The sequence below is a fragment of the Anguilla rostrata genome, chromosome 15 (genome assembly GCF_018555375.3).
Source record: "Anguilla rostrata isolate EN2019 chromosome 15, ASM1855537v3, whole genome shotgun sequence".
Classification (NCBI taxonomy): domain Eukaryota; kingdom Metazoa; phylum Chordata; class Actinopteri; order Anguilliformes; family Anguillidae; genus Anguilla; species Anguilla rostrata.
The window spans coordinates 20,336,277-20,363,074 of record NC_057947.1 but is presented as its reverse complement, the minus strand read 5'-3'; the positions used below and the strand labels follow the sequence as shown (position 1 = coordinate 20,363,074).

Here is a 26,798-nt window from a genome sequence, read left to right as displayed (position 1 = left end):
CTGGTTACCCACTAATGGGACTCCTATAGTGACTATAATATTCAGTGCTAGACAGATTCCCTCATTGAGAGTGACTAACAATACAAAGCTCTTATTTCCCTCACATTTATGTAGCAGAACACATTACAAAAGCAATTCAGGTTAAATACCTTGGCTAAGGGTGCAGTCAGTGTCCATGCTGGAATTTGAACCAGTAGCTAATTAGTTTCAAGCCCAGCTCCTTAAAAATTACATTACACTACCACCCCACGGTTCAGAAAATAAGTTGTGCATTGAAAGATACTTGTACAACATAAACAGCGGTGCTAAAGAACACTTGTTGTCATAGTGTGTTGTGCATGCACCAACTATAAGCCTATGGGGTTGTTCTTTGGTCCATATTTATTTAGCCATTTGGCAGTTTGAAACACTGATAAACTGATTTGTTCACTGTAGAGGTTGCTCTCCTGTCATTTTTTACTGAGCCCTGTTCAGCACCTATGATTCTCCACTTGTATTTGCAATGCATGTATATACATACCAGTACTCCTGTTATTGTATCTTTCCCATTCCTGAGAAGGGTGGAAGAGATGTGCACATAACCTTGGTGTAAATGACTGAGGAAGGGGTGATCTCTGTGGATCTCAGTACAGGTAAATAACTCCTTATCACAGCGCAAGGATGGCACACTCACTGCTTAGCGCTGTACTGACCTGACAGTTCTGTTTGTTATGAGCACTATGGGGTTGGCAATCCAATGAAATTAAGCAGAGATATTTGGCAGCCCCAGTTACCATCACTATGGGGCCATTAGCCATTCTTGGGAGGCACCAATCTCACTTTGTGGTGCCCATTATCAGCTCATAAAATCAGAAGACTGCACAGGCGCTCTATAAACCTGAGAATTATGCTGAGGGGAGGGCTGATGCAAGACCCTGTTATGACTGAAGAAGAAGTAGAAGGTGAAGCCAAAGAAGAAAAAGAAGAAGAAGCCAAAGAAGAAGAACCTGCTGCTCGTTTGCAGTGTTGCTTATTCAATGCACTCAAAAGGCTTCCCAATAACTATTTATAATAATTACATGTACTTGCAAGAGCAACAGGCAAATACAAAAAGGCAATACAACACAAGCATACAAAAACAATATAAAGGTAAATACAATATTAATGTCTGGCAAGATTTACAGTGTCAAAAAGACAAGAAAAAGGTGGGTGTAACTTAAAAAAAAGAGATTTTGTCAGGAGAGGCATTCTGTAGTCTGTGTTACCATATTAAAGATCAACAGATTTCCCAACGCAGACAAAGAGTCTGGCCAGCAGAGTATGAAAAGCACACATTGAGATATCAAGTGGCTGAACAGGTCATCATGTCTAATACATGTGCACATGTGCATAAAGTGTAATTAATAGACCATCAATCGGTGGAAAAATCAGCCTTTTGTAGTTCCCCCTCTCCCCTCACATCCAGCATGGGTGGATTCCCTGTTCAGTATTTTAGAACCAGTGAGGGAAATTTAAGATCAGATGAGTATATTAAAAAATGACAAAAACCTAAGAGCATCGATACATTCCATGTCTCAGGCCATCTCTACCTCTATCCACATGAACAAGACCCACATACACTGTCTGCCTCCCTGTTTTATTTGGGGAAGTCTACAGCCCTAGAAAACAATTGAGAAAATTAAATAAAATATGACATTCATAAATGGGTCCAGAGAGTACAAGTTCCGGGACACAGACATCTTGCATTATGCAGGACAAAAAAACGGCAGTGTAAACTCAGTGTCAAGTTACAGTAAAATGTGAAAATTAATAATTCATATGGTTGACTGATGTAGAGTCAACACAACATGCAGTTTTCTCTCCAGTAAAAAAGACCTCCCCAGCATGCAGTCTTACAAAGGTGTAATATTCCATTATAAAGTGCACCGTGTTAAACAGAAGAACCTGAGCAGCTGACAGGGCAGCTCTCTTAGCCATGCTGCTGTTCGTCAGGCTGGTTCTGGCAGCAGACTGAGAGGTCGCTGTGATAATGGGAGCAGTGAGCAGAGGCTGAGGGAGTGGAGCGGGAGAAAAAAAAAAAAAAACACACATACTGTACTCCCACAGACACGGAGACTAGCCTCCTCATTGGAATAATCTAGAAGTGAAAGGTTTACATGAGTGAGGCGGTGATCTTTAGGCTCAATAGCAGCAGGAGTCGGCGTAAACCATTTGAGATAAAGTGCTCCGTGAATCAGACAGTTAAACATTACTCATGTTACCATTCATAGGTCACACTGAGATATCAAAATTAATAGCACCACACCCAGGTACTCAAGAGCCTATCTACCATTACACATATTATAGATCTTGAGTGGTTAAAAACAGTAAGCACACATTTAAAAATCATGTATATTTTCAATTCAATGTATTTGGTGCTCTCTCCAATAGTTTGTGTTATTTTCTTTCCCCCACATTTAGGCTAACCCAGTTGGACCAATTTACACACTTTACACTTTAACACAAAATTAACACAGCAAGAAGGTCCGAATCCCGGTCTGGGCCTTTCTGTGTGGAGTTTGCATGTGTCCCTCTTAATATTCTCTCAATATTTTATATGTTTATACAACAGATTAGATAGCATCAGGACATATATCACCCATCGCAAGCCAAAGAAATATCCCAGTAGAATATTTTCCCCTTGGCCTTTCTTTTGAATTTCAACAAAGCCTGCCTGTGCACAAATCTTATCTGTACACAGACAGAATATAAAAATGCAAAGCCAAATAAATTGATCACCAAAGGCATGTTGCCACAAATATGAATTATGCTATGACATGTCCAAGATCCAGCAATCTAATTCCGACAGAGTTTAATGATTGTGAGTTATAATAATCGTTCACTCGTTTGATGGTGCGAGTTGTGTACACAAAGAACGCGATATTAAATCGGAATGAATGGCACAAGAACAGGCAAACTAGTTTACTCAATATTTTGGAACAATATAAAATGGTATATTGTTAATATACTGTGCATACACTATAAGTTTTGTTTACTCCAATTGACATAAAAAAATACATTGCCTCTCACCTGCCATTAAATGGAGGAAGGTATCCCGGTCCACATTTCTAAACATGAAGACTACAGGCTTCAGTAGACTGTCCCTGTGCTCTTCATCTAGACGTTTGGAGTTCTCAAGGGTATCCTTAGCCTCCCCTTTCCACACCGGAAGTGGAACTGGTGGCTGGGCCACATCTATAGCCTTGTCACAGTGGTCCAGACACCACTGTCTGGGAACTCACATTTGGGTAACAAGTCTATTTTATAAAGCAGAACATGAATTCAATTATTAATAATGAATGAATGCATGAATTAATAGATGCAAATCTAATTTATAAAACACTGAACTTGCCACAAGCTGGTACTTTACATGACAGTGTCCATATCAATCTACATGTAGTTTGTTGCTCTCTGGAGTGCAGGAAATAAATGAAGCATAACAAACGGGGTCTGTAACTAGGCAGCATTGTTATAACCAACTAATTTGACTGGACCATCTGTAAAGCATCATAGACTTAACCAGACTGTGCCTCATTTGGTATAAAACAAGATAGCCAGAGACAGCTAGCATATATAACTATTAAGCACATTTTGGCAGCCATACAATTAACCTGAAAGTGACACACTTGTTAACGACACTTGAGTACATAATAAGCATGTCTGCCCTTCGTAATTATCTACGCAAATAAAAAGATATATATTATTTCAACTATTGTTAGCGAAGGTTGCCTGGCAAGCTTGTTGCATTGTTAGATAAAATGAAGCATACCAAATGGAATCTGTAACTAGGCAGCATCGTTATAACCAGCTATTTTGACTGAACAGTCTGTAAAGCACCATGGACTTAACCAGACTGTGACTCATTTGGTAGAACAAGCTAGCCGGAGACAGCTAGCATATATAGCTATTAAGCACATTTTGGCAGCTATACAATTAACCTGAAAGTGACACACTTGTTAACAACACTTAAGTACATAATAAGCATGTCTACCCTTCATAATTATCTATGCAAATAAAAAGATATCTATTATTTCAACTATTGTTAGCAAAGGTTGCCTGGCAAGCTAGTCTGCCAGCTAATGTTAGCTACAAATCTTGCTAGTTACATAAACAGGTAGCAGATAGCTACCAAAAAGAGCATGCAGTGTGTCAAATAGGTCAGCCTTCAGTTATTTCTCACTCCAATTCTAATATTATTTGCCTATGAAAAATAATTACTTTGCAAGTGCTCTCCTGATTTTATTTTATTTTTTATATGAGAAAAAAAAAAAGTACCTTCCAGTCCTGAGAGTGAAAATCTGTGGCTGTGGGTACTGTGAGTATATGTCTGAGGCTGAACCCTATTGAAGCTGAGGGTGGTAGGAGAACATCATTAGCTAGTGTTTAATTAAATTACTTGGTCCTTCATTCTTTCTTTAGGTGAATCATAAGCCATTTGTAGAACCTCTCTCTCTCTGACTTTAAACATAGTTTCTTTTTTCAGCATTTAACAGGTTTGGAAAACGGTGGTTGTCTGCGCCAATGGACTGAGAGCAGTCTTTTCCTCTTTCAGTCTTAATTACAGCCTATTCATCCTATGATTACATCCCTATTCATTCTCTTGGGTGATGAAGAACTGTTCCTATCTCCACAATACCAGGTGGATAATTACATTTTGTTCTAAGAGGAAAAATGTGGAAATGTGTGAGATGATAAAGGTAATAATTATCACAGTGCATGAACTGAGGAGTTGCTGTATGAGGCTGAGAGAGGGACAAAAAGAGAATGAAAGTGATGAGGACTAAAGGGTAAAAAGAATTTAAACAAAAGAAGAGGAACAAAATAAAAGTATAAAGAAAGAGTGAGCATCTACTCACAATTCCCTACTCTACAAGACATGGATACATGTCCTGTCCTCAGGGAGGGTGAGGGGTGCAGGGGGGCTCTACTTGGGATTAAGGCTGCTGTGTGATTCCTTGACGTCATTGATGTCAGCACTGTAAATGTATCATTTTTACGTTCGTGATCAACATGTCTTTTTTTATCAGAGGTGCTGATAATTATTATTATTATTTTTTTAAAATATGAAATTGTAAGAAAATGCTTGGGGAGGCTTTGCCTGCGCTGTGCAGATTCATGACAGGGCTATAGCCCGGGTATGCAGCTGTGTTTCAGCATTACTGGTCACAATCCCTTTACATTACGCCATTGTTCATGTGCATATTGGAAGCAACCACACTAATGTTAGCTTACATGTAACACAATTTCAACTATATTTTTTTAGGTATCAAAAAAATCATGATGAATATAATCAATCGGAAATGGGATGTGGTAGAGCATGCATAAGGACAACACTAAAACGAATGCAATAAACAAATTCTGACCAAAGCAACAGAACATGTTAACGCTGGCTTCGTTAATTTTCTTCTGTCCCAGAATTTTATGTTTTTTGTTTTTTTTTTTGCATTCAGAACTCCGGATTGTTTGTTCGGAGGGCACCCTCTCCTTGCTTCACTCCGGGCCACCTTCGCCGTCATTATTTTCAGCTGCGAGTGTAATCGGCCGAGGGCTAATCAACATTTAGCTCTTCGAAGCGCGTCATTACACAGCCTCTGAATGATGGCACAATTACACATAATGTCACTTGGCTAAATGGCTGCGTAATCCTAATGAGCTCTTATTTAAACACAAACAAGCCGCTGTGCGAAGAAAGACGGCAAAAAACACGCAGGCTATCACAACACAATGGCAAGTTAACCCTGCAACAACTGACCTGGGATCAGTTTACAAACTCCTTGTCACAACCCCCAACATCTTGGACAAAAGGTGGAGATTGATCGAGGACAAGAGCTATTGGGATATCACTGTGTTCACACCTGTGTAAGGAAGCACCTTTGGTGTGAGACATTGAGGTTAATGGTGTTATTGATGAATACCTTGTTCCATTCCCCTCAGTCAATGCATTGCCGTGGACATCATAACTATTATATCCTGTCTTATCAACTGCCCTCTTTCAACTGGCATGATCCCCATGGGCTCTTAAGAGGACCCGCATCACTCCTCTCTTCAAAAAACTCTCAGTACCCAACAGACCAACAGGTTTACTGACACATCTCTCGCTTCTCATTTTTTATCTAGAAATCTGTGTTCCATCGCCAACAGAATATCCTCCTTGACACCAAACATTTGGGTTTCAAGTCTGGCCACTCCACTGAGACTGCTCTCCTCGCAGTCACAAAGGCTCTTCTCCAGAACATTCACCTCCATCCTTGTGCTGTTTGGCTTTTCTGTTGTGGCCAACTACCAGATCTTTCTCTCAGCCCTCGTGGAGGTGGACATCTCAGGCTTCATCCTCGCATAGTTTTTACCATAGCTATGCTGATGACACTAAGTATTTTTTTTTTCATTTTCTCCCTCCAACACCCAAGCCCAGGCACACACCTCTGTTTGCCTGGATGTCAATTGCAGCCTGAAAGTCCACCCGCAACCTGAAGCTCATTCTGGGGAAGACAGAACAGTTCCTGTTGGCAAAGGGTTCCTTGCAGATAGATGTTTCAGTCACTGCCGATACCTAGGCTAAGAATATGGGACAAGTTGCAGCAGCCACCTTGGTTCTTCAAGAGAATCCACCCATTCCTCAGCTAATAAGCTACACAGCTAGTTGCACAAGCCCTTGTAATCTCTAATGTGGACTACTGTAATGCCTTGCTGGCAGCCTTACCTGCCGGTGGTATTAAGTTACTCCGACCGGTGCTGCTGCTCACCTGGTCTTCAACCTGCACAGATTCACATGTGCCACACAACTTTTGAACCAGTGTGAATGAATACCATAATAGCTACACTCCTTTTTGGTTTATGAAAGCCCAGGCTCCTATCACTAGTAAACAGATGGATGGATAAAATTGTGGATGGATTTGTGGTGAGAGATCAAATCCACTCTGCCTGAACGACAACAAGACAGTTGTAGGATTATGCTATTTTGCTGGTGTAGATGGAATGTAAGTTCAGCCTGTCAGGCTGCTATAGCTTTTACACAACCACTATTGTACCAATCTTAAATTATCTGTGGTATATTGTGGTAGAAGTGTGTGGTTGTTTTGCATTGAATGTCCTGTTCTGTAATATTAAATCAACCGATCATGACAGGCTTTTCTCAGTGCATTATTATGATTTGGACATTTGTTTCAATATGAAACTTTTTTGTATTTTGTTGCTGCTATCTTAGCCAGGTCTCTCTTGAAAAATGTTTTTTTTATTTTTTACTTTTTTTTATCTCGAGAGGCTTTCTGGTTAAATAAAGGCTAAATGAAAATAAAAGAAATGTGATGCACTGTGAAGCTGGCATTAATAAAGAATGATACAATTTCTAGGGCTCTATCCAATAATGAAAAATACACCTTTCCAATCCTGACACTCCTCACACTCTGCCTCCAACTCGATAAAACCAGGTCAGCATGGAGCATGGAGACAGACCGATCATAATTACAGTCAGCATGAAGACGAGCTCAGTGCTCACAAAAGACCCAGCTCTAATGGAAACTGGTGATTGGCAGCACCTCTACTACCATCGCAAGCCCACACCTGAAACAAGAATTCAGAGGTTTTAGCCGCCGTCTCAATTTTATCCCCATGATGACAAATGTCCCCCCCTTATATCTACTAGTAGAATCTTGAGGAATAGCTCGCCCAAGTGTTCATGCTCTCTTCCTATTGTTCCAATGACTTTTTCCTGTGTTCATCTGTGTGTCACTAGCTATGGAACTTTCCTTCTTGCCCCATCGCTTCTCAAATTTTTAAGAATTTGGATTTCCTGCCATGATGCTTATAGTCAGTTGCATGTAAGTTTTGGCACCCCAGGTCAAACTGTATGTTACAGTAAATCTCTGACATAATCAGGATCAGGTTGTTCTGATAATGAATTGTTATATAGCCTCAAACAATTATTAAAAAACTACTCACTAGCAAGAGCTGGACACTGCAATGTTCCTGAATGGAGGTGGGAAAGCTATTGGAAAAGACATCATATGTCAATCAATAATTGATTTAGATTTCACTGACCAGACAGACCATTGCAGCTATTGTAGCTACACGTTCAGGGCTGGTTTTAAAAATGTGATGTGAATGTGAGGTGAGAATATGTTACACAGTCAATCAAATGTTATTTCTACAGTGCATTTTACAAATGATTTAGCACAATATGGTTCACAGCAAAAGGCCCAAAGCAGCAAGGCAAAGGACTATATGAAAAGGAAAAACTGTCTGGAATAGCACTGTCACTTAATAATAAAAGAATAATTTAAAAATATAACAATAATAACAATAACAATAACAATAATAAATAATAATTATTATTATTCCCTTCACAGTGAGGAAAGCATGGATTGTATGCTTGGTGAAACAAGTTTCATTCCTCTGAGCATAACAGGAAAGGGTCAGCCAGGCCATTAACCCCCTTCAGTGCTGCAGACTGGTCTGACAGTGAATAAAAAGGACAGTCCTTCTGTGAACGCCCAAGAGAGAAAAGGCTGTCAGATTTCTTCTAGCCCTGAGGAAAAAATCCACAAAAGATTCTTCTGCACAGAACAATGACTTTTATCACTGTTCCAGGTCCTCAGAAAAGCTGCTTTGCTGCAAAAAAAGGGTGACATTGAATGTCTACCCATAATTCATGGTGGTGAGCCATGGTCCAGGACAAAGTGGAAATGAGCGCTATACTTGTTGCCGATGTTTAGTGACCAATGTCAGGTATTATGACAAATAAAGGTAGAGATGTGTTTGTGTTGCTTGATTTAAGTTCAGTCAAAATTTTCCCAATTCTTCTGTTTGTATCTCTTCCTTTTCTACTGATCTACTAATACTTATATTATAATCCCCCCAGCCTACACTGTGTGTCCATTTGGGGGCAGTGCCCACTTTCCCGACTTCCCCTCACCACCCACAAACACACAGCAGCTCATGAGAAGCTGAGAGGAATCTCAACACTTGGCTACACCGATACTGCGCTGTCTTTGCCATGCAACATGGTTGGGGGGTGGGAATCTGAGGCGAGCCAGAGCAGCAGTCACAGACAGACTCCCCCCCCCCCCCTTCGCAGCATCCTGTGGCTGCAACACACCCAGCAACAATCCCCTGATTGAAGAAATCGAAGCGAACTGCACCTTACTATTTGTGGTGTTATCTGAACACAAAAAGGGGCAGGGGACTGGGGGTGTGTGGGTAGTGATGGGTGTGTTTAAGTAGAACACTTCACTAAGAGTCTGTCTTTGGAGACTAGCTACTATCTGGCAGTTCACTCCCATCATTTGGAGTTCCTATGCTACAACACTACCAGAAGAAGGCTCAGGGTATAAATCCAAAGTTCTCATAAAAAAAAAAAATTGAGCCAGAGAGACATAAAACTAGAGAACTGCTGATGTACTTTCAGTAACTCTAAAAAGACCCTCTCCCTCTCTCTCTCTTTCTCTTTCTCTGTCTTTCTCTTTCGCTCTCCATCTCTTTGTCCTTGATTAATTCAGATTGAAGTGATGGGAAATGAACTTGAGAAAGTACTAATTGCACTTGTCAATTGAATCTGGGCTGGCCTCGACAATGAGGCCTCAGACTCAGTCTTCATTAATTCTGAAGGAGAGGGTGAAGTGGCCTTATTGGAGAGGACCTCCACTCGCCGTCAGAGTTCCCTCTCAGGCCATATGCCCTTCAGTCCAAAAGGGCAGAGTTTTAACTGAAGAGCCCGTCTCCAGACCATACTCTTGTGATAGGTACAGAGTAGTCACATTAAACAAGATAATCACGCATAGGTAATTTTCAGACTTTTATTACCCATTTATGGACCTGAGAAAGGGTGGTGGGTGGTACTAACAGGAAATAGACCTGGAATATGTCTGAACTTCTTTCAGAAGTTTTTTTTTTTTTTTTTTTCCAACCAGTTTCAGTTTAAACTAATATAATATCTGTTGTAAAGTGTAACTGCTAATTAGCCTACTCAGACTGAGGTTATGGTTGAAGAGCCAGGCAATTAACTCTAAAACCTTTATTCCCTTCAATTGCATTCACTGCCATTGTAGCCTTGAGCATGATACTTAACATGAATTGCTTAAGTCAATGGCTGTGAAAGGAAATTAGCATTATGTGCAAAATTAAGCTCTGTGAGTTTACCTGGACTAGGCAATCTGCCAAGCAGATAAATGCAATAATAATGTGCCCTGTACAAGATCCAACAACTGATTAGGAGCACCACCATCCAAAAAAATCACTGGGCCTGCCCATCAAATCAACAGCAGATAAGAAGCCCAGATATTTGATTTGTCGACTAATGTTTCACGTGTACCTTATTGCAATGTATGTAGATGTGCAACGCAAAACTTTCATTTGTATTCTGTAGACAAGACACACTTAGTCTGAGAATGCACATAAAAGGTATGTAATTGTTTGATCATTCCATACCATGTGTTCAACTAGGTTGTGAAGTTGATGCCTGTGATCAACTTGTGACCCTATACTCTAAAGACCCCGGGGATCCATGGAACTGGTCTTCTAAATGTTTCCACACCTGGCCATGTATGCACATAAATCTGTTGTAAACAATGGATCCATCTCTGCAGCGATCATTTCATTTTTCACAGGCCTTGCAGCCCAAAAACAGGACCAGTGTGCCTCTGCCTGAGCCTACCACCAGGCCTCCTGCACAGACAGCAGATGGCCCATCATCCACATCAACAGCATGGCACCAGACAGACAGGGTGCAGGGAAAGAGAGGAACCATGCCAATGCCAGATCTATGAAATATCCCTCAACCCCCACCCCTATAAACAATATGCAATCATTGAGCTAACCATGCCACAAATAATGTTTATGATAATGGTTATGAGTAGTGATAACTGGATAAATGCAAGTTGAGTACCGCCCATTCCCCCCCCCCCCCCCCCCCACCAAAAAAAAAACCTTCTGGAAGTTCATGAAATTGTAGGGAAGTAAGGGAGGGGATGGCTTTCACAGTAACCTAATGCAGATCTGTGATGGGATGGCAATGTGTGCCTTTAATCCCAGCATGCATCAGGGCCATAGGCCCCCGCTCCACTGACTGATCTCTGAGGATTAGAAGGGCCCTTCAGATGAACAGCTTCCAACAGAACAGAATTTCAACCAAGCACAAAATCATCAAAGAGTTCTCCAAGTATTCTCTGAACTAGAAATGGGCAGAGCGAGCAACTTACATCACATCGTTAGCTCTTTCAGAGCATCTGACAGCCGCTTGTTCATTCAGCAGTTACTGGCACCATCATATGTGAATGCTTTCAACCTGCGTTATCAGGTCAAGCCACTCACCTTTACAACAAGTGGGAGGGGCTCAGTGTGAGTCCAAGCTTCCCTCTTGGAGGTACAGTTAAAGATTAGCCCCTGTGAATGCCCCACAAGGAGTCCCCAAATGTTCTGTATAGGAGTGTGTTCCATGTGCATCCGTGTAAGCCTGTGTGTATGTGCATATGTATGTGTGCCTGTGGTGTGTAGTGTCTGGTGTGTGTAAGCACACACAAGCCTAAGTGCATTAGGTGCTCCTACCCTGAGAAAGGACAGGTCGCGGTTGCGGTCGATGCTGGTGATCTCCAGGTTACCCATCACCACCTCGCAGTTCTCGTAGTACTTGCGCAAGGTGCGGTACTGCTGCTCGAGGTCTGACAGCGTGCTCAGCTTGTTCTCGGTGCCAGGACATACTGTTAGGGAAACACAGACAGCAACAAAAACTCAAGACTGTGATAGAGCATCGCCTCCCACAGAAAGGCAACCAGCCATGAGTTGAACAGGTACATGGCAATCTCCATAATAAAATCAAAAATGCCCCATACAGCTCAACTGTGATACAAAACATAATTCTGTTATCAGAAGTAGAACTGAACATAAATTCTAAATGAACGGTCCTTTATATTTGAGTATTATTCTTTAACAAACTCTATTTATTGCCTCAAACAACAATCAATATATGCATATTAAAATTTGAATCATTCATATTTTTGTAAGAGATTTTTCCACAGACATTATTTTGTGACAATCTTGCTACAAGACATTTTTTTTTTCGAAAAATTACTCACAAAATGATAAACCATTCTTACAAAGAGACAAATGCTTCTGCAGTTTATTTGATCAATTGGAAAAGAGATAAAAATAAATGTGGGTGCAAGGGAAAGAAAGAGTGATGCTTAAAAATCAAACAAGGAAGACACAGGAGAGGTTAAAGGTTAATCCCTGCCCTGAGTAGTCCAAAGCAGGGTTGCCAGTCTGCCCTGTGAGAGCAGGGCTCATAAATCAGCTGAGACACCTGCCCGGTCGTGAGCCAGCCATGCTGGCACTAGCTGTGCCCAGTTAACATGGGCTTATGTCTTAATGCTGCACAATGCTACCCACATCCCCCTCAGCGCTCAGAGACATTTCCTCTTTGCCTATTGGTTAAACTCTGAGGCCAAGGACAGAGCTGAAGGCAAGGGAAAGGACACTCTTCATCTACATCACAGACCCCACATGACCTGAAACGCTGCCACTTCCCTAATGGTGTAAACTTGACACATAACAAGAGACGTGCTTCATTGGCAAGCTTGACGACTTGTGAGAAATCAAGCTTGAAGGGTGGGGTGGGAATCTGAAATCAGGTTAGTTATATTATATCCTTGGTGTTCCAATCCTTGATGTTCTTTATATCCGTAATGTTCCAATTCCAATCCAAAGTTTCCAGATACTCTCCAAATCCATTTGGAGAAATATAATTATATAGTATATTTCAGCTGAATTCTGCCAGGATATTAGTGATCACTCTCTTATTGCACGTATTCACAAAATCAGAAAGGAATATAAATCTCAATTGTTTGCCTATAGGATACATCTCAAAGGCTTCCATGACCCCAGGCCTTCCTACACAATCTTAGTCTTGTGAACTGGAACAGGATTTCTCTCATAAATGATGGTAATAATGCTTGGCTCTATTTCAAATCAATTTTCACACACATACACAGAGTGAAACAATTTAGCAGTCCTTGGTGTACCCCTGACCTATCTGACCTAATCTTTCAAAGAAACAGAGCCTGCAGGCAGGATATGGGAGTGACTGGACGAACTTCAGAAAAATAAAAAACAAATGCATCCAATTCCAGCTTTCTGCTACTAATGTATTTAATGAGCACTTGGTGCACTTTTTTGAAAGCCAGCAATATTTTTGACGATGCTTGTCTTGATGCCCCCAGACTCCCTCAGTTCAGTCTCAACTGAAGCTCAAGCACCATCCTCCCTGTTTTCGATTATGGTGACGTCTTCAATTGACATTCAAACACAACCCTACTATCCAAACTTGACATCATCTGTCACTCAGCTCTCCATTTTGTCACCAGAGCCTCATTTCTCAGGCATCATTGCAAACTATATGCCATGTCAGGTCTGTCTTTCCTTCACAACAGCCTAGCACACAGGTACACATTCATTTACAAAACCAACCTCGGTCTAGCCTATTTGACAGCTCTCCAACACCAGTCACCCCCCAGTATAATCTCAGGTCCCCTACCGCTCTCAGATTAGTACCGCCGAAAGTTCACACAAAACACAGGCCACTCATCATTCAAATACACTGCAGTCACCGACTGGAACAAATGAAAAGATCACTTACAGCTGGATGAACTCATTTCCATACTTATAAAGAGGACGGAGTGTAGCACAGTGGGTAAGGAACTGGGCTTGTAACCGAAAGGTCGCAGGTTCGATTCCTGGGTAGGACACTGCCGTTGTACCCTTGAGCAAGGTACTTAACCGAAATTGCTTCAGTATATATCCAACTGTATAAATGGATACAATGTAAAAATGATGTGTAAAAGTTGTGTAAGTCGCTCTGGATGAGAGCGTCTGCTAAATGCCTGTAATGTAATGTAATGTAATGAGTACACTTCAGTACCTAACTGAAGCCTGTAAATATGTCATTTTTAATGTTTGCTATGTTGCCCGTCTACCCTGCACTTCATTCACTCAATAATCCTGTACTGAATGTTTCATTAGCATTGGCTCTGTCACTACACTGTACTCTATGTAACTAATATTGTCTTAATTGTTGTTTATTTTTTCAATGTCAGGTTGTCACTGTGAATGAGAACCTGTTCTTAATTGACCGTCCCGATTAAATAAAGGATGGTTTTGTTTTTTTGACAAATAATCAATTGTAGCCGCCCCCCTATTTTTAAGTCTTCTCCCACGTAATGGTTTATGTGTGTTCATCATTATGTAAAATATGTCTTGTTTAAAAGAAAATAACTGCCTCTTCAAAGCACCACTGCAGACATGCTGAAAGGGCCTTATGCCCAGGAAAATAAGAAATAAATAGTGTTGCAATATACGCTGAGCAGAGAGAAAAGGGGAAAAGGTTGTCCTGTAACTCACAAATCAGTTAAAGCCTTGTGTGTCAGTCCGCGGTACACTGCTGTGCAAAGTCAGCCCCTGCTGTAAATTGTAGACTGTGCAACAATGCATTTAAAAGCCGTTCTGGTGCAGGCAGCCACATGCAGAGATGAGGATAAGGATAACAGATTAATTGTTACTGTGCGCTTATGTCAGGTTCCACTTGATAAAGGAGATGTCAGTCTTGTTACGGTTTCCTGCTAAAACAAAGGATAAATAATTTAAAATAAAATTGATTTTTTTTTTTCACTCATGCTGCTCCTGTGTCCTGTCAAACGTTTACAAACATTTACCATGTTGAGTGGAAGTTCAGAGTGACATGCCTGTGCCAGTTCATGTCTCAGAGGATAGAAGAAACTACAGTGAGCCTGTCTCAAATCTCTAAGCAATGATTTCGGAACAGGAACTGCGGTTTTAATATTTCTTCTTTTATGTTACTAAAGACACCACAACCTTACACCTCCTTTTTCGTTAATCATTATCATTAACAAGGCCAGAACAAAGCCTTTATTTCCGACGCAATGGGTTACAATAAGGGAGGAGTTAAATGACGGAGACAGCAGTAATAAGATGGCATTGCATCCCTGGGGCAGTTTCGAAAGATTATAGAGGAGCTTTGTGAAAAAGACACTGTACATTATCACCTGTGACAAGCCTCACATTCCAATAAAGCTACATTGGAGGATGAGGAAAGAGAATTCAAACCGCAAATCCCCCACCCATTTACCAGAGAGGAGTATTAAAACACATTTGTGGTGTGCCCACCCCCCACCCTCCATGATGGATGTGTAATGTTTTTATTGCTAACATTTGTCTCATGCATTTTGCAGACTGCTACTGAATTAAATTCCTGCTTTTTTCTGTTTAATAAATGAAGGATTGGGGCAATACATCATAAGGATGAATTTAATATAATTTTTTTCATTAATAGAAAGATTAAAAGCCTTGAGGAAGTAATTGTGTGCACGCATATTGAGAAAATGATCATGCATTTGATAATGTGTAGATTTTTGCTTTATTTTTCTTGAGCGATAAGTTTTCAATGAAATATCTCTGCGTGAAAACAGATGAGAAGTTATGTAGCTGCCAGTGTGCACTGCTGGTCATTAAATGATTAACAATCTTTATTTTCACTTTGTATCATGTTGCACCATATCCATAGTCCAGCGTAATGCACACAATGGAACAATGACTTAATCCTTTAATTTCCATATGGTCAGTTGTAGAAAACAAAAATCCATCAGTGTATTCCTACTGGGTCTGCCATCACTAAACAACCCCTCAAAAAAATGATCAATTCAACAAAGACAATTGCTGAACCTTGATCAGGAGCATCACTTTGTATAAGAAAATGAAGGAAGTGAATGAGTGATTTATGGTGGCATGAATCACTCATGCATGTCTCATGCTGGTAACACATTCCTGCACAGACCCATTCATCACAGGTCTGAGCCTTAGAACATGACCTCATCCTGCTCCCTCCCACACACCGAAACACACACACACACACGCATGCTCACACACATACACACATGCACGCTCACACATATACACACACGTAGAGACAGATAGAGCGAGAGAGAGAGAAAGAGAGAGAAAGAGAGAGAATCATTTCCCCATAATTTCAGTATCTTATTTGCAAATGTATGAAGTTTTTTTTTCACAATACATACTTACATTGCACCTGTGTGAATTACCAATATTTCTGTTGTTTTTTTTTTGCTATTATCACTACAAAACTTTGGCCTTGGACAAACAATTGGTATCTGAAATAATTTCAATTCTTCTATCCTTACCCTTTTTCTCTACCTCCCCGCCTTTTCATCTCATTTTGCCACTCCCTGGCAGCAGGAAAAGCCAGCCAAGCGAGATGAACAAAAACATGACTGTTCACACACTGCTTGGGTTTAAAAAAAAAAAATGTATATCTGGTTTTCCCTGTTGGTTTCTCAAGCATAAGCACAGTATCCAACAAATGTGTCACAGAGTGTACACACCACAGAACAGCAGATTGTGGGGACTTTTTCAGAAAACTTGTATTTAATTATTGTCCCTTGGATTTAATGGTATCAATAGAACACACTGAAAGGGAATGCACAATGGTGGAGACAAAAAAGAAAAAGCATTCTTTGAAAAAGTTTCCCAAAAGAACTGCAGGTTGAATGGAATACTTAACAAAAAGTCACGTTTCCATTGTTTAAGTTAATTTAGGTACAGCTCAGAAAACCATTCCCCCCTGTTAGAAGTTTATCAAATACCAGCAGAGCCCAGCGTCTGCAATAATAAGCAATGCTCCCACAGAGCTCATGAAAACCCAAATGACTTCTCAAATCCTTTCAAGTAATGTATTTTCATAGAAGAAAATCCCTTTCCTAGACAGCTTCTGTGCCCTGAATCACTGGTAAAGGGGCACAGTACTTTTGAGGCTGGTGTGGCTGCACCACATGTCTTTTGCACAGGTTAGCTCATTAACTGCCCGCATCTAACAGACAGCTTCTACATTTGCAGGGACAGGTAAATTTATCTGTCTGTTTGTATGTCTAAGGTAAACAACCCTTTCTTATTCACTTCTTTCTTATTATTATTTCAGTCCGCCAAACCCTACTGCTACTATTTTTAAGCCAGCAAGCCAAATTTAAACAAAGTACCATAACCCAAAACCAAAAGTTACCTACCATAACCCCTACTCCTCACCACTACAAAAAATGTTTTTAAAAAAAGTCAACCCCAACAAGTATTTTAATTATATGTGAAATTTTATTTCCATTACTTTTTTTTTTTTTTTTTGCTAAATATAGACAGAAATATTGAGGTAAAACAGTTTGACTCATTTTCAAGATTTGCCAATGGGGTAAGAAAATTTTACTTGTCAGGCAAACAGTAACTCAAAACAAACCAATATTTTCTACTTTAGAAATGTAAACAAAATAACCTTATTTTATGTCTCATTACACGTCTAAAGCACTTGTTATGACAGACATTTATTTTTTTTGCAGTGAAGGTTGCATCTTACAAGCAGACCCCGTGGCATCCCCTCTAGGACTAGAGCTAAGCAGCACTGCTATATATTGTGTGGAGTGTGTGAGAGCAGTCATTCCCCTAGGTTTTATGACATACTTCTGCCTTGCTCCAGCTTTTTAATTTCCACACGGCTGTGTACACTCCAGTCAGCGTTCACTACATCTCCGCTCTCACCCTGCTGCACTGGCATTCACCGGCATGCTAGCGCCACAACGCTTGGCTAGGCCTCGCTACACACGTCTGTGAGGCAGCTCCTCCACCGGCACACATCCATCCCCCGCCACTGTATTCATACTGCAGAACTTCGTGGTATAGAAAAACTACAGTTCTCACTACAAAATAATGCACACAATGAAAATTATTGCGTGATGTATATGTGAGACATTGCTATTATATGCAAGACATATGAATTTATTGTCATGATATAACCATATACATTGAAATCACAAATTACTACAGATTTTTTAAAGGGTAGAGAATATTAGGGAATATTGCCACAAAATATATATATTTTTAAAAACAATACAAAAAAACAACAACAAAAAAACAAAAACATTATGCTATAAATTATAGAGAGCAACCCATTAAAGCAAGTGCCTGGTCAATGGTAGCAATATATGAGTGTTCTGAAGTGCATACAAATTGCTGTCGCTTGTAACCATTAATAATGTCAAAAGCAGGTTAAGAGGGGAGACACCTTTTGGTACAAATTATAATGCGTCGATGACACTACATCCGTGCGAGCTGAATGACACTGAATTAATGCTGAGTCTAACTGCATGCAAATTGTTATTCTCTGGCTTCACTGGGTCCTTCCATTCAAAAGGTTGTTCATCTTCAACACACCACAGATACACCAAAAAAATAAATATCCTGCTACATTAAAGCCATAGAGAGGAATGTCGTCATTGACCTCTGACGCGTTGCTATTAAAAATTGTACAGGAAATACAAAAACCACCAGCAATTTTAAGTCTTCTAATATAAGCTCTTATTTAAGCTCGTATTTATTTAATATTGTATGTTTTTTACATTTGCATTTATTTTTTTATATAAGAAGGAAACTTTACTGAAGGAGGTACTGTTTATCTAAGATATTTGATTTTAATTGTAGTTGATTGTTGTTCTGCACTTTTGCACGTTTCAAATTTTTTAAACCAAAAGCAATTAAAGTGGTTAACTTGCTTATAGTAAATGCATTGTCTGCTGGTTTACTTTGTTACTTTTCAGTACACCACGTTCAGTATGCCACTTAGTACTGTATCACTTTGAATATTAAAGTGCACATTTACACCAGACCACTCTTGTGAGTTTGCTACCATTTACGATTAAAAACCATAGAAGGGTAAAAACATACCAGGCTGAAATTGGTATGATGTAAGCAACACAGCTGCAACTAATAAAATTGATAAAATTGTGTCAGATTTACAGTAGGTGTGCAAATGATCAATCATTGACAATAGTCAATAGTATTGGCGGCGCCGAGGCGGTGGGGGGCCCCCAAATCAAATTCTGTCTTGTCACGGGCACGCTCCATTCGCACGCTAACGCGGCGTCTCCTCCAGCCGTGCTCACGTGATGTCGGCCTGGTGATCGCGCCCTGTCCACGGTTACTGAACCTTGCTTTTAACCCACCTCCTTAATCCCGTCCACCCCCGCTGCTGGAGTCCTTGCTAAATTGCCGTTTTATTGCTGAGGGGTAGACTGTGAACAGTGAGAATCTGGTATGGAAAAGCACTCACCGCGCAACATGCAGCCAATACAATCAGGCAGAATAAGCGAGCAGGACTCAGAGGCACGCGAGCAAGTGGCAGGCTTTCCAAGAAAATCGCAAGCCTATCTGATGATGCAGCACCACCTCTAAAATACAAACTGTGTAGTCGCCTGGGCTGATCTGTGGTGCAGCAGCTGTGAGAATAACATTTCAAATAAGTATAATTGATAGTATTATTATTTCTGGATATGCCTGTGGTAGACAGTGGTATAGCAGCAATAGTAATGGCATGTTCTATCCCAGAAGCTAACACCGGCTCAAACTACAGCCTCTATAAAAACCCTGACTTTGAGGAACAAATAGGCTAGGTGGCATTATTATTGCACTTATTTTTACTTCTTGTTGATAATTTACTATGTCAGTAACCTAAATAATGTCAATGCATAATTATAATGAACAGAACTTGCTTTAATTTATGCACATGACATTTACTGTTCATTTCTTTCTCCACACAAGTGTTTTGTCCTCTCATTCATTACAGATTGCAGCTGAGTGTTGCATGAGAGTGGGGAAAATATAACTTCACTATTTTTGCCAAATACATATGAGAAACACATTTAAGTAAAAGAGCCATGCAGATATACTGAAACTTTCCTGGTAAGTCCTATTCAACACTGTCTTTTCTTCAGTGGTTTCTACAAAACCTTTGAAAATCAGCATTTTTAAACCACACTCATCAGAAATTCAGCATGCATTAGCAACACAGTACAGAAAGACCAAAAAACTGTGTGGCATGGAATCTGTGGAAGTTACACAATGAGGAAAATGAGGTGCCATTTCCTAAGTGCCAAAGGGGGGTGAGCATGCACCTGCCTGAAGCAGTTCAAGTCGGCTGGTACGGAATAAGGAGCTGAGCAGTACAGACCGAACTCTATTATGCCCTCTAGTGGATGCCAGGATGAGCCGCCAGCTGCTTGTGTTCATACGTCTCTGGTTCATACTTTACATTGTGCGTGTCGGTAAATCATCTCTGGCATGACAACGTAAAGGCTAATGCAGCCAGGCAACAGGGTAAAACATAATCAGTAAACTCCACACCTACATTTTTTTAACCTAAAAAAGCACGCTCACGCACAGATGATTGGGTGGACAATTCCTACCCATCATGAATTCTGTAAACTCTGGACACGTCTACCCACCAAGCAGCCAAAAGACAGGCTGAAACAAGACATGATGAAATGACCCTTCTCTTTTAAATTCTCTTCAATCTTCATCGAATAAATAAAGCCTAGAGGTATCAGGGTCGGAAGCTTGGTGGGCTCGGCTACGTCTTGAGTATGAAATCTGTCTGCGTTTATTAATAAAGGCACCATTTGGGCGCAGAATTGTGTGACCCTGTGCTTCGTTTTTTCTCAGCATGGTCTGCTGAGAGCTGGCATCCTGCCTGCTGTCGCGAGACATTTTTTAAAGAAATCTCTTTCTGCTTCTGAGAACAGTGCATGTGCATCTCCTTGAAATAAGTAAGTAAATAAATAGGTTTACCCTTTTCCCATTTCTTTTCTGATAAGAAAAAAACAGAACTCACAATATGTCGTAAGCCATTTAAGGCTTTGTTATGAACAATGAACTTAGGTAATTCAGGGTATATCGACTCAAAACCAGACCCTGTTTCGGCAACTTGTCTAATTAATTTGTTTGCACCACTTCCGCATTTGTTTTTCTTAACGAGCTGTAGATATGTGACAGTTGCAACGTAATTACATTAGCAAGCAGCCTTAATGTGAAGTATTACTGATGGCAAATCAAAATGAATGCATGGCTGATCTGTACCGTTTAGTGAATGAACACATTTTTTTGAAAGGATATCAGACTCAAGCGTAATTAATGGTGGGAATAGTAGTTTAATTAAAACGCTGAAGAGGATGAAATGTAAATTTGAAAGCAAAGTTGAGGAAAGCATCATTTTGTGCACTGTAAAGGCAGAGCCCGGAGCGTAAACAGCACTGCCCGATGAACCCAAACAGGCACTTCACATCCATTTCAAAGCCTTTAAATTGTTGTAGCTTCGGAACATTCATTAATGACATGGCGCAGCCGATGTATTTGTGTTAAAGTCATGTCTGTGTTTCTTTTCAATTATTCAGTATAAGTGCACTGGGCCACTGTTGTGTCCGAGTTTACAACACGTTTCAGAGGGTAGACGACTATAGCATAGATTGCATAAACATTTGTCCTCAACAACTTCTGACATAAAAATAAATTCTAGTGATGATAAAAAATAAAATAAAAAACTAACATTTGCACGAGTAAGTCAACATGATAAGTCAACAAATGGTGATTAAATCAAAACCAATCTTTACCCACATACACCTAGCTCAGGATAATCGCACCGGAGTACTCTCAGAATGGACAAAACAAACGCAACTAGAAAATGCCTTCAATACAGACACAACGATGTGGCAAGTTGTGCAGTGCTGTTAAGTACGTAGAGTGCTGTAAAGGCAAGTGAAATGCAGTTGATTCCACAAGGTCGATTCTGAGGACCAAGCACATCTAGACATCACAAAGTCGCCGCTGACTTTGAAAGTTAGGAATCATGATGTGTCTGCTTAAAATTAATTTCTTATGTCAGACATATTTCTTAGACGATGGCCCCCTTGCTCATATAAGTGGAAACCCCACTGGTCATGAATTAAAAGGCGGGGCCATGTCATTTTCTGAAAATGTCGGGAGAGGGCAGCGTTGCCAGGTCAGATTCTGTAAATATTTCTAGTGCAAAGGTCTCCAAAAATACACCCAGTGAGATCATAAACAAGCCCCCAGGTGGACTGATGGTGCTGGTAGGGGAATTCTGGGGGAGAGGGGGGAATGTCTAACTTATTCCACTATTCCAATTTCATGGGTTGATATGCAGTTTATTGCATCATCCACTAACTGGTCATTCTAAAAGCAGATTTTAAGACCAGCCCAAACCCTGCTATCTGCAGCTTTGATTTTCTTTCCATCCTCAATTTCATGTTCAAATGAGCCCAATTGGGTGGGAACGCCAACAGTAGAGACACTGGTCACAAACACACAGGAAAAATAAAAGAAATAGGAAAGATTGGGCTAGTATTTCCCTAAACCAGCAAGCGTGTACAAAAAATAACAATAAAAAAATCCCCATTTTGAGGAAGAAAAAAAAAAAACTCAAGCAGCAGAGAGGTATAACCTCGAAGGTGGATAAATGCCAGGAGGAGGGGAGAACCATCCTCCGCTTGTCCCACACATGACCACCAACACCACATGCACGCATGCATGCACTCACCTAAACGCAAAAAAAAGAAACAAAAAAACCTGTAAATCTGGTAACTGCTACGTACTTGCTCACAGTGGTTATGCTTCCTGACATGAAATTATCCACTAATGAAAAACACGTCAGGATGAATAAAACTCAAATCCCCTCCTCCCCACCTCCATCTGCTGAAGAGACTAATGAGGGGCCTGGCAGTGCCAGGAGGCACAAGCAGGAGGAAGCGTTTGGGCTACTGAAGGTTTGGTCTCACTTTGTCCCTGCACATCACACCACTGAGGCGTGTGTGCTAGATTGTGTGTCCGTGTGTTCATGTTGTTATGGCTGTGTGTGTGTGTTTTGGGGGTTGAAGTCAGTAGTGTCATAGTATGCATTGTCCCCATGGGGCTGTCTGTATTGCTGTTGCACTATTGCAAGACACACTCATTTCTTATTCATACAACCACAAAGTACGCAAGTTTGGTTGCCTACTTGAATTCTTCACTTTTGTTTCTCTCTATACACATGCACTCAGACAAAGACACATTTTCTACTAAAACTGTGACCTCTGCCTCAAACAGGTGTGCCTTAATCCTGCAGTGTGGGGTACCAGTTTGTGTGCCAACCTGGCATTGGGATATCCAGATTGTGGAGGGGGGGGGGCATCCTGACTGGGGCAGCTCTCTTCACTGTGGGCAGACTGTCACACCACAAGACATGCAAGCAGTCTGTCTCTCTACACCTATAGGTAGTCTGCCCTTCACAATCTCTCAGTCTTCCTCCCCATACTTTTATCCCTCTCTACTGCTCTCTTCCTCACTGTACCCTTTTCCTACATCCATTTCCTTTCCTCCGTGTCCTATCCCCACTTCAACATACTCTTTGTCTTCATCATATTTCTGCTCTTTCATGCTTTGATTTTTTTTTTACCCACTCTCTCCTCCCTCTCTCTCCATATACTCATCAGAAGGCAGAGGAGAATCGGAGATGAATAATGCAGGTCTTCCTCCTTAATGAAAGCCCATTCAGAGTGGCACTGTGTAATGCTCTTTGTGTTTCTGCCCGTCTCCATAAAGTGCCTCATCATTACTAATTCACAGGTCCATAAGCGCACGGGCAGCGATAGCCCCCTCAGAGGGAAGGGTCATTTAGTCTTAGCAGGAACATCCTCACTGCGGAGATGATGACCTTCCAGCCACTTGGTCCCGGCAGTGCTGAGATACCATCGTCAGGAGTCCCACCTTCAGGTACACACCGCTGCTGAAATTACATCACAGACCCAGATCCTTTAGTGTTTTTATGGGGTGGGTTTGCCCGGCAGGGAGAGTGTTCCCAGTATTACAGAATATCTACGAATGTGGAGCACAAAGGGGCTGATCAAACTCGTAATAACACATTCCCTCTCATGTCTCTGAGGCTGTGGATCTCTCCATGCTGTTCCTGTACCCCCAGCTGTGATGGACCGCTAGCTTCTGTGTGTGCTTGTGTGTGCTTGAAATATGCGTGTGAGTGTGTGTTTGTTCTCGCGTGTGTGCTCGTGTTTGTGCATGCGTGTGTGTGTGCATGCATGAGTGTATGCGTGTGTGCATGCAGGATTTCCTCCCAGTCCGACCCCATTAGACAGCTGGACCAAAATCATCAAGGACACAGGGGTGAGGCTGCACATCAAGCAAGAGTGCATTCAACACACTATAGCACAGCAAAACCTTCAAAGATCGAAACACTGCTGGAGTGCTTTCAAAACACACTATGGCTCAGCAAAGCCTTCAAAGATAGGGAAACACGGCTGAATTAAGCATCCTGTTGCAGATGACTGTCAGTATGACAAAGTACGCCTGTCATTTAAATAAATAATGGAGTCCTTTAAAAAATATATCCACGAGTTACATAAAGGGCCAATTCATTTTTTAATTATTCCAGTTTTAATGTTGGAAAAAACATTGCCGACTAACTACATGGGTTTGTGGTTAAAAATAAATATTAGCTTTAGAGTTTGCCACCAATTTGACAGTTTTTTGCTACATTAACTATCCTTCTGGGATCAATTTCTTTTCTGAAAGGACTATGTGCAAATAGCCTTTGTCTTAGCGGCTGTCAAGATTCCAGAGCTTAGGTTATTGGGGGCATTTTTTGAGCCTATCGCCCACTTAAACAAATATTTCACTTTCTGGGCCTTTTGATAATATTTTAAAAAATGATTTTAGTATATGGTTTTGATTGGCCCAAACAGTTATTGGGAGTGATGCAAGATATTTTAGATATTGAGAGAAATTTCTAATGACCTGCTAGCTTTACAAAGCAGGTATTGGGTATTCAGCAGTCTGCGGCCTAAATCAAGACAATGCACTTCAATGAATGAACTCCATAGCACCCTGTACAGCAACATCATGGGCCTCACTTATTATCCAATTATTCTTCAAAGAACTACATTTAATATGACTTTTGGTTGAAAATATTTCCTATGTCACATGCAACACTGTGGTCAAAGAAAGAAGCATCAGCATGATATAAAACTAATATTTAGTGTGGTTAGGGTTAGGGTTAGGGTTTGGCAATCACACTACTATTATCTCACATATTATTCTTCTTTATTCCACCCATTTTTTGGATCTCTACTCCTCCCAGAGTTTTTGCACCACATACACGTGCAATATGTCAAATTGAGCAGCTTCATCGGGAATGGTGTCAGGGCTCAAAATTAACTTTTTTACTTGGTAGCACTGGTGAATTCTGACTTTATTCTCAGAACTCAAAAAAAATTTTTCACATGTGACCCTAATCCTCTTCCATAAAAAACAACGGTGATGCGCTGACAAAAAAAAAACGGAGAGGTGGCTTTATGGTTTTAAACTCTCTGCGCTATGATGGCATTATAAATAGAAGTGGGTGACTGATGATCGTTTTTATGTTTTTATGCATGGTAGGTTAAATGCATTTACAGAATATAGCGTTTTTTCCCAAAGATGGAACTATTTCTCGATATAATTGTGCCGCCGTGTTAACACATTACTACGGTTGAGGGTCAGGCACTCTTCAATGTAAGAAGACATTTTAGGATAGCGCTTCCGATTTCGCTTGTGTTGAAAGTGCTGCGATGGAAACGATTTACCCACTAGCCACATCTGTCAAAAATGTAAACAAGTAATCCAGTTTTCACCGTCGGGAAAAATTTTATGACAACATTTGTCAGCGATGCTAGTTAGTTGACATTCCATAAAGATACCTCGATTGAACTAACGTTAGTATATGTGGCTTGGTAGCTAAACAAAGTTAAGCCGTGTTCACACGTAACATCTTTTCTGATGAAAACCGCTGGTCAAAGCCAAACCCAAGCCAAGTTGTAACCATAACACTAACCCTTGCTGTAACCCTAACCTTAACCCTAACCCAATCTGTGCCCCTGAACCTGACCTTAGCTATAGCCCTTACCACATCCACCTCAAATTCCTTAGCAACCACCTAGATCACCCTAGCAACCATCTAGAACTGCATAGCATCCACCTAGAAACACCCTAGCAACCACCTAGAACTCCATGGCAACCACCTAGCAACACCCTAGATACCAGCGATAACACCATAGCAAACACGTAGCAACTCCCCAGCAACCACCTAGATCACCGTAGCAACCGCCTTTAGCTCCGTAGCAACCACCTAGCAACACCATATCAACTACCTAGAACTTCATAGCAACCACATAGAACACCTTAGCAACTGCCTATAACTCCATAACAACCACTTAGCAACACCGTAGCAACTACCTAGAACACCCTAGCAACCGCATACAGTGTGTAAAACACTGAGATATCAAGTTTTGATGAAGAGTTAATTTAGCTCCGTATATATGTGTCGCAAATCAACTCATTACCGTGATGTTATAACACATACATAATACTCTGTCTCTGCTCATACTACAGACACTGTTCACTCTGTTCAGCACAAAGTTGACTTTGCATTGGCAGTAACCACACTTCACAATTTCTGCAGGAATTGTCTAGTTATAATTACAGTTGTTATTATTATAATTATTAGTTGTGACACTATATGAATCAACTATGTACCGCATCTGAAAATGTAACAGGTTTTCCAGAATTTATTTGCAGGGCTGTGACCACCCAGATCCAGTGCTTAATTAGCCTTCTGTCTGCAGGAGCAACCACTGAGATTCCCTAAGCACTGAGCCAAGTGCCTTTGCCATGTCGGCATGCCAATAAAACTACAGCCTTGCCGCTGAAGGGTGCTTCAGAAAGTTCCAGAACAGTTCAGAGTGACCTGCTCTAAATGTGACCAGCATTCTGAAAAGTTTCTTTGTCTGACTTATTCTCACACATAGCCAGACACACACACTGGGTTTCAGTTTGTGAATTCCAATCCT

At 40.8% G+C, this 26,798-nt stretch overlaps 2 protein-coding genes across 4 annotated transcripts in view; both read right to left on the bottom strand.

The window, feature by feature from the left end:
* The window catches only part of LOC135240620 (myosin light chain 1, skeletal muscle isoform-like), a 465,194-nt gene that overhangs the window by 173,024 nt on the left and 265,372 nt on the right, over nt 1-26,798 (bottom strand). The window lies entirely within an intron of this gene.
* Nucleotides 1-26,798, bottom strand: part of LOC135240762 (receptor tyrosine-protein kinase erbB-4-like) — a 200,883-nt gene that overhangs the window by 100,884 nt on the left and 73,201 nt on the right. For both annotated transcript variants that reach the window (XM_064310666.1, XM_064310667.1), the window contains exon 2: nt 11,557-11,708. In XM_064310666.1, the coding sequence (XP_064166736.1) occupies nt 11,557-11,708 (152 nt within the window). The remainder of the gene's footprint in view (nt 1-11,556; nt 11,709-26,798) is intronic.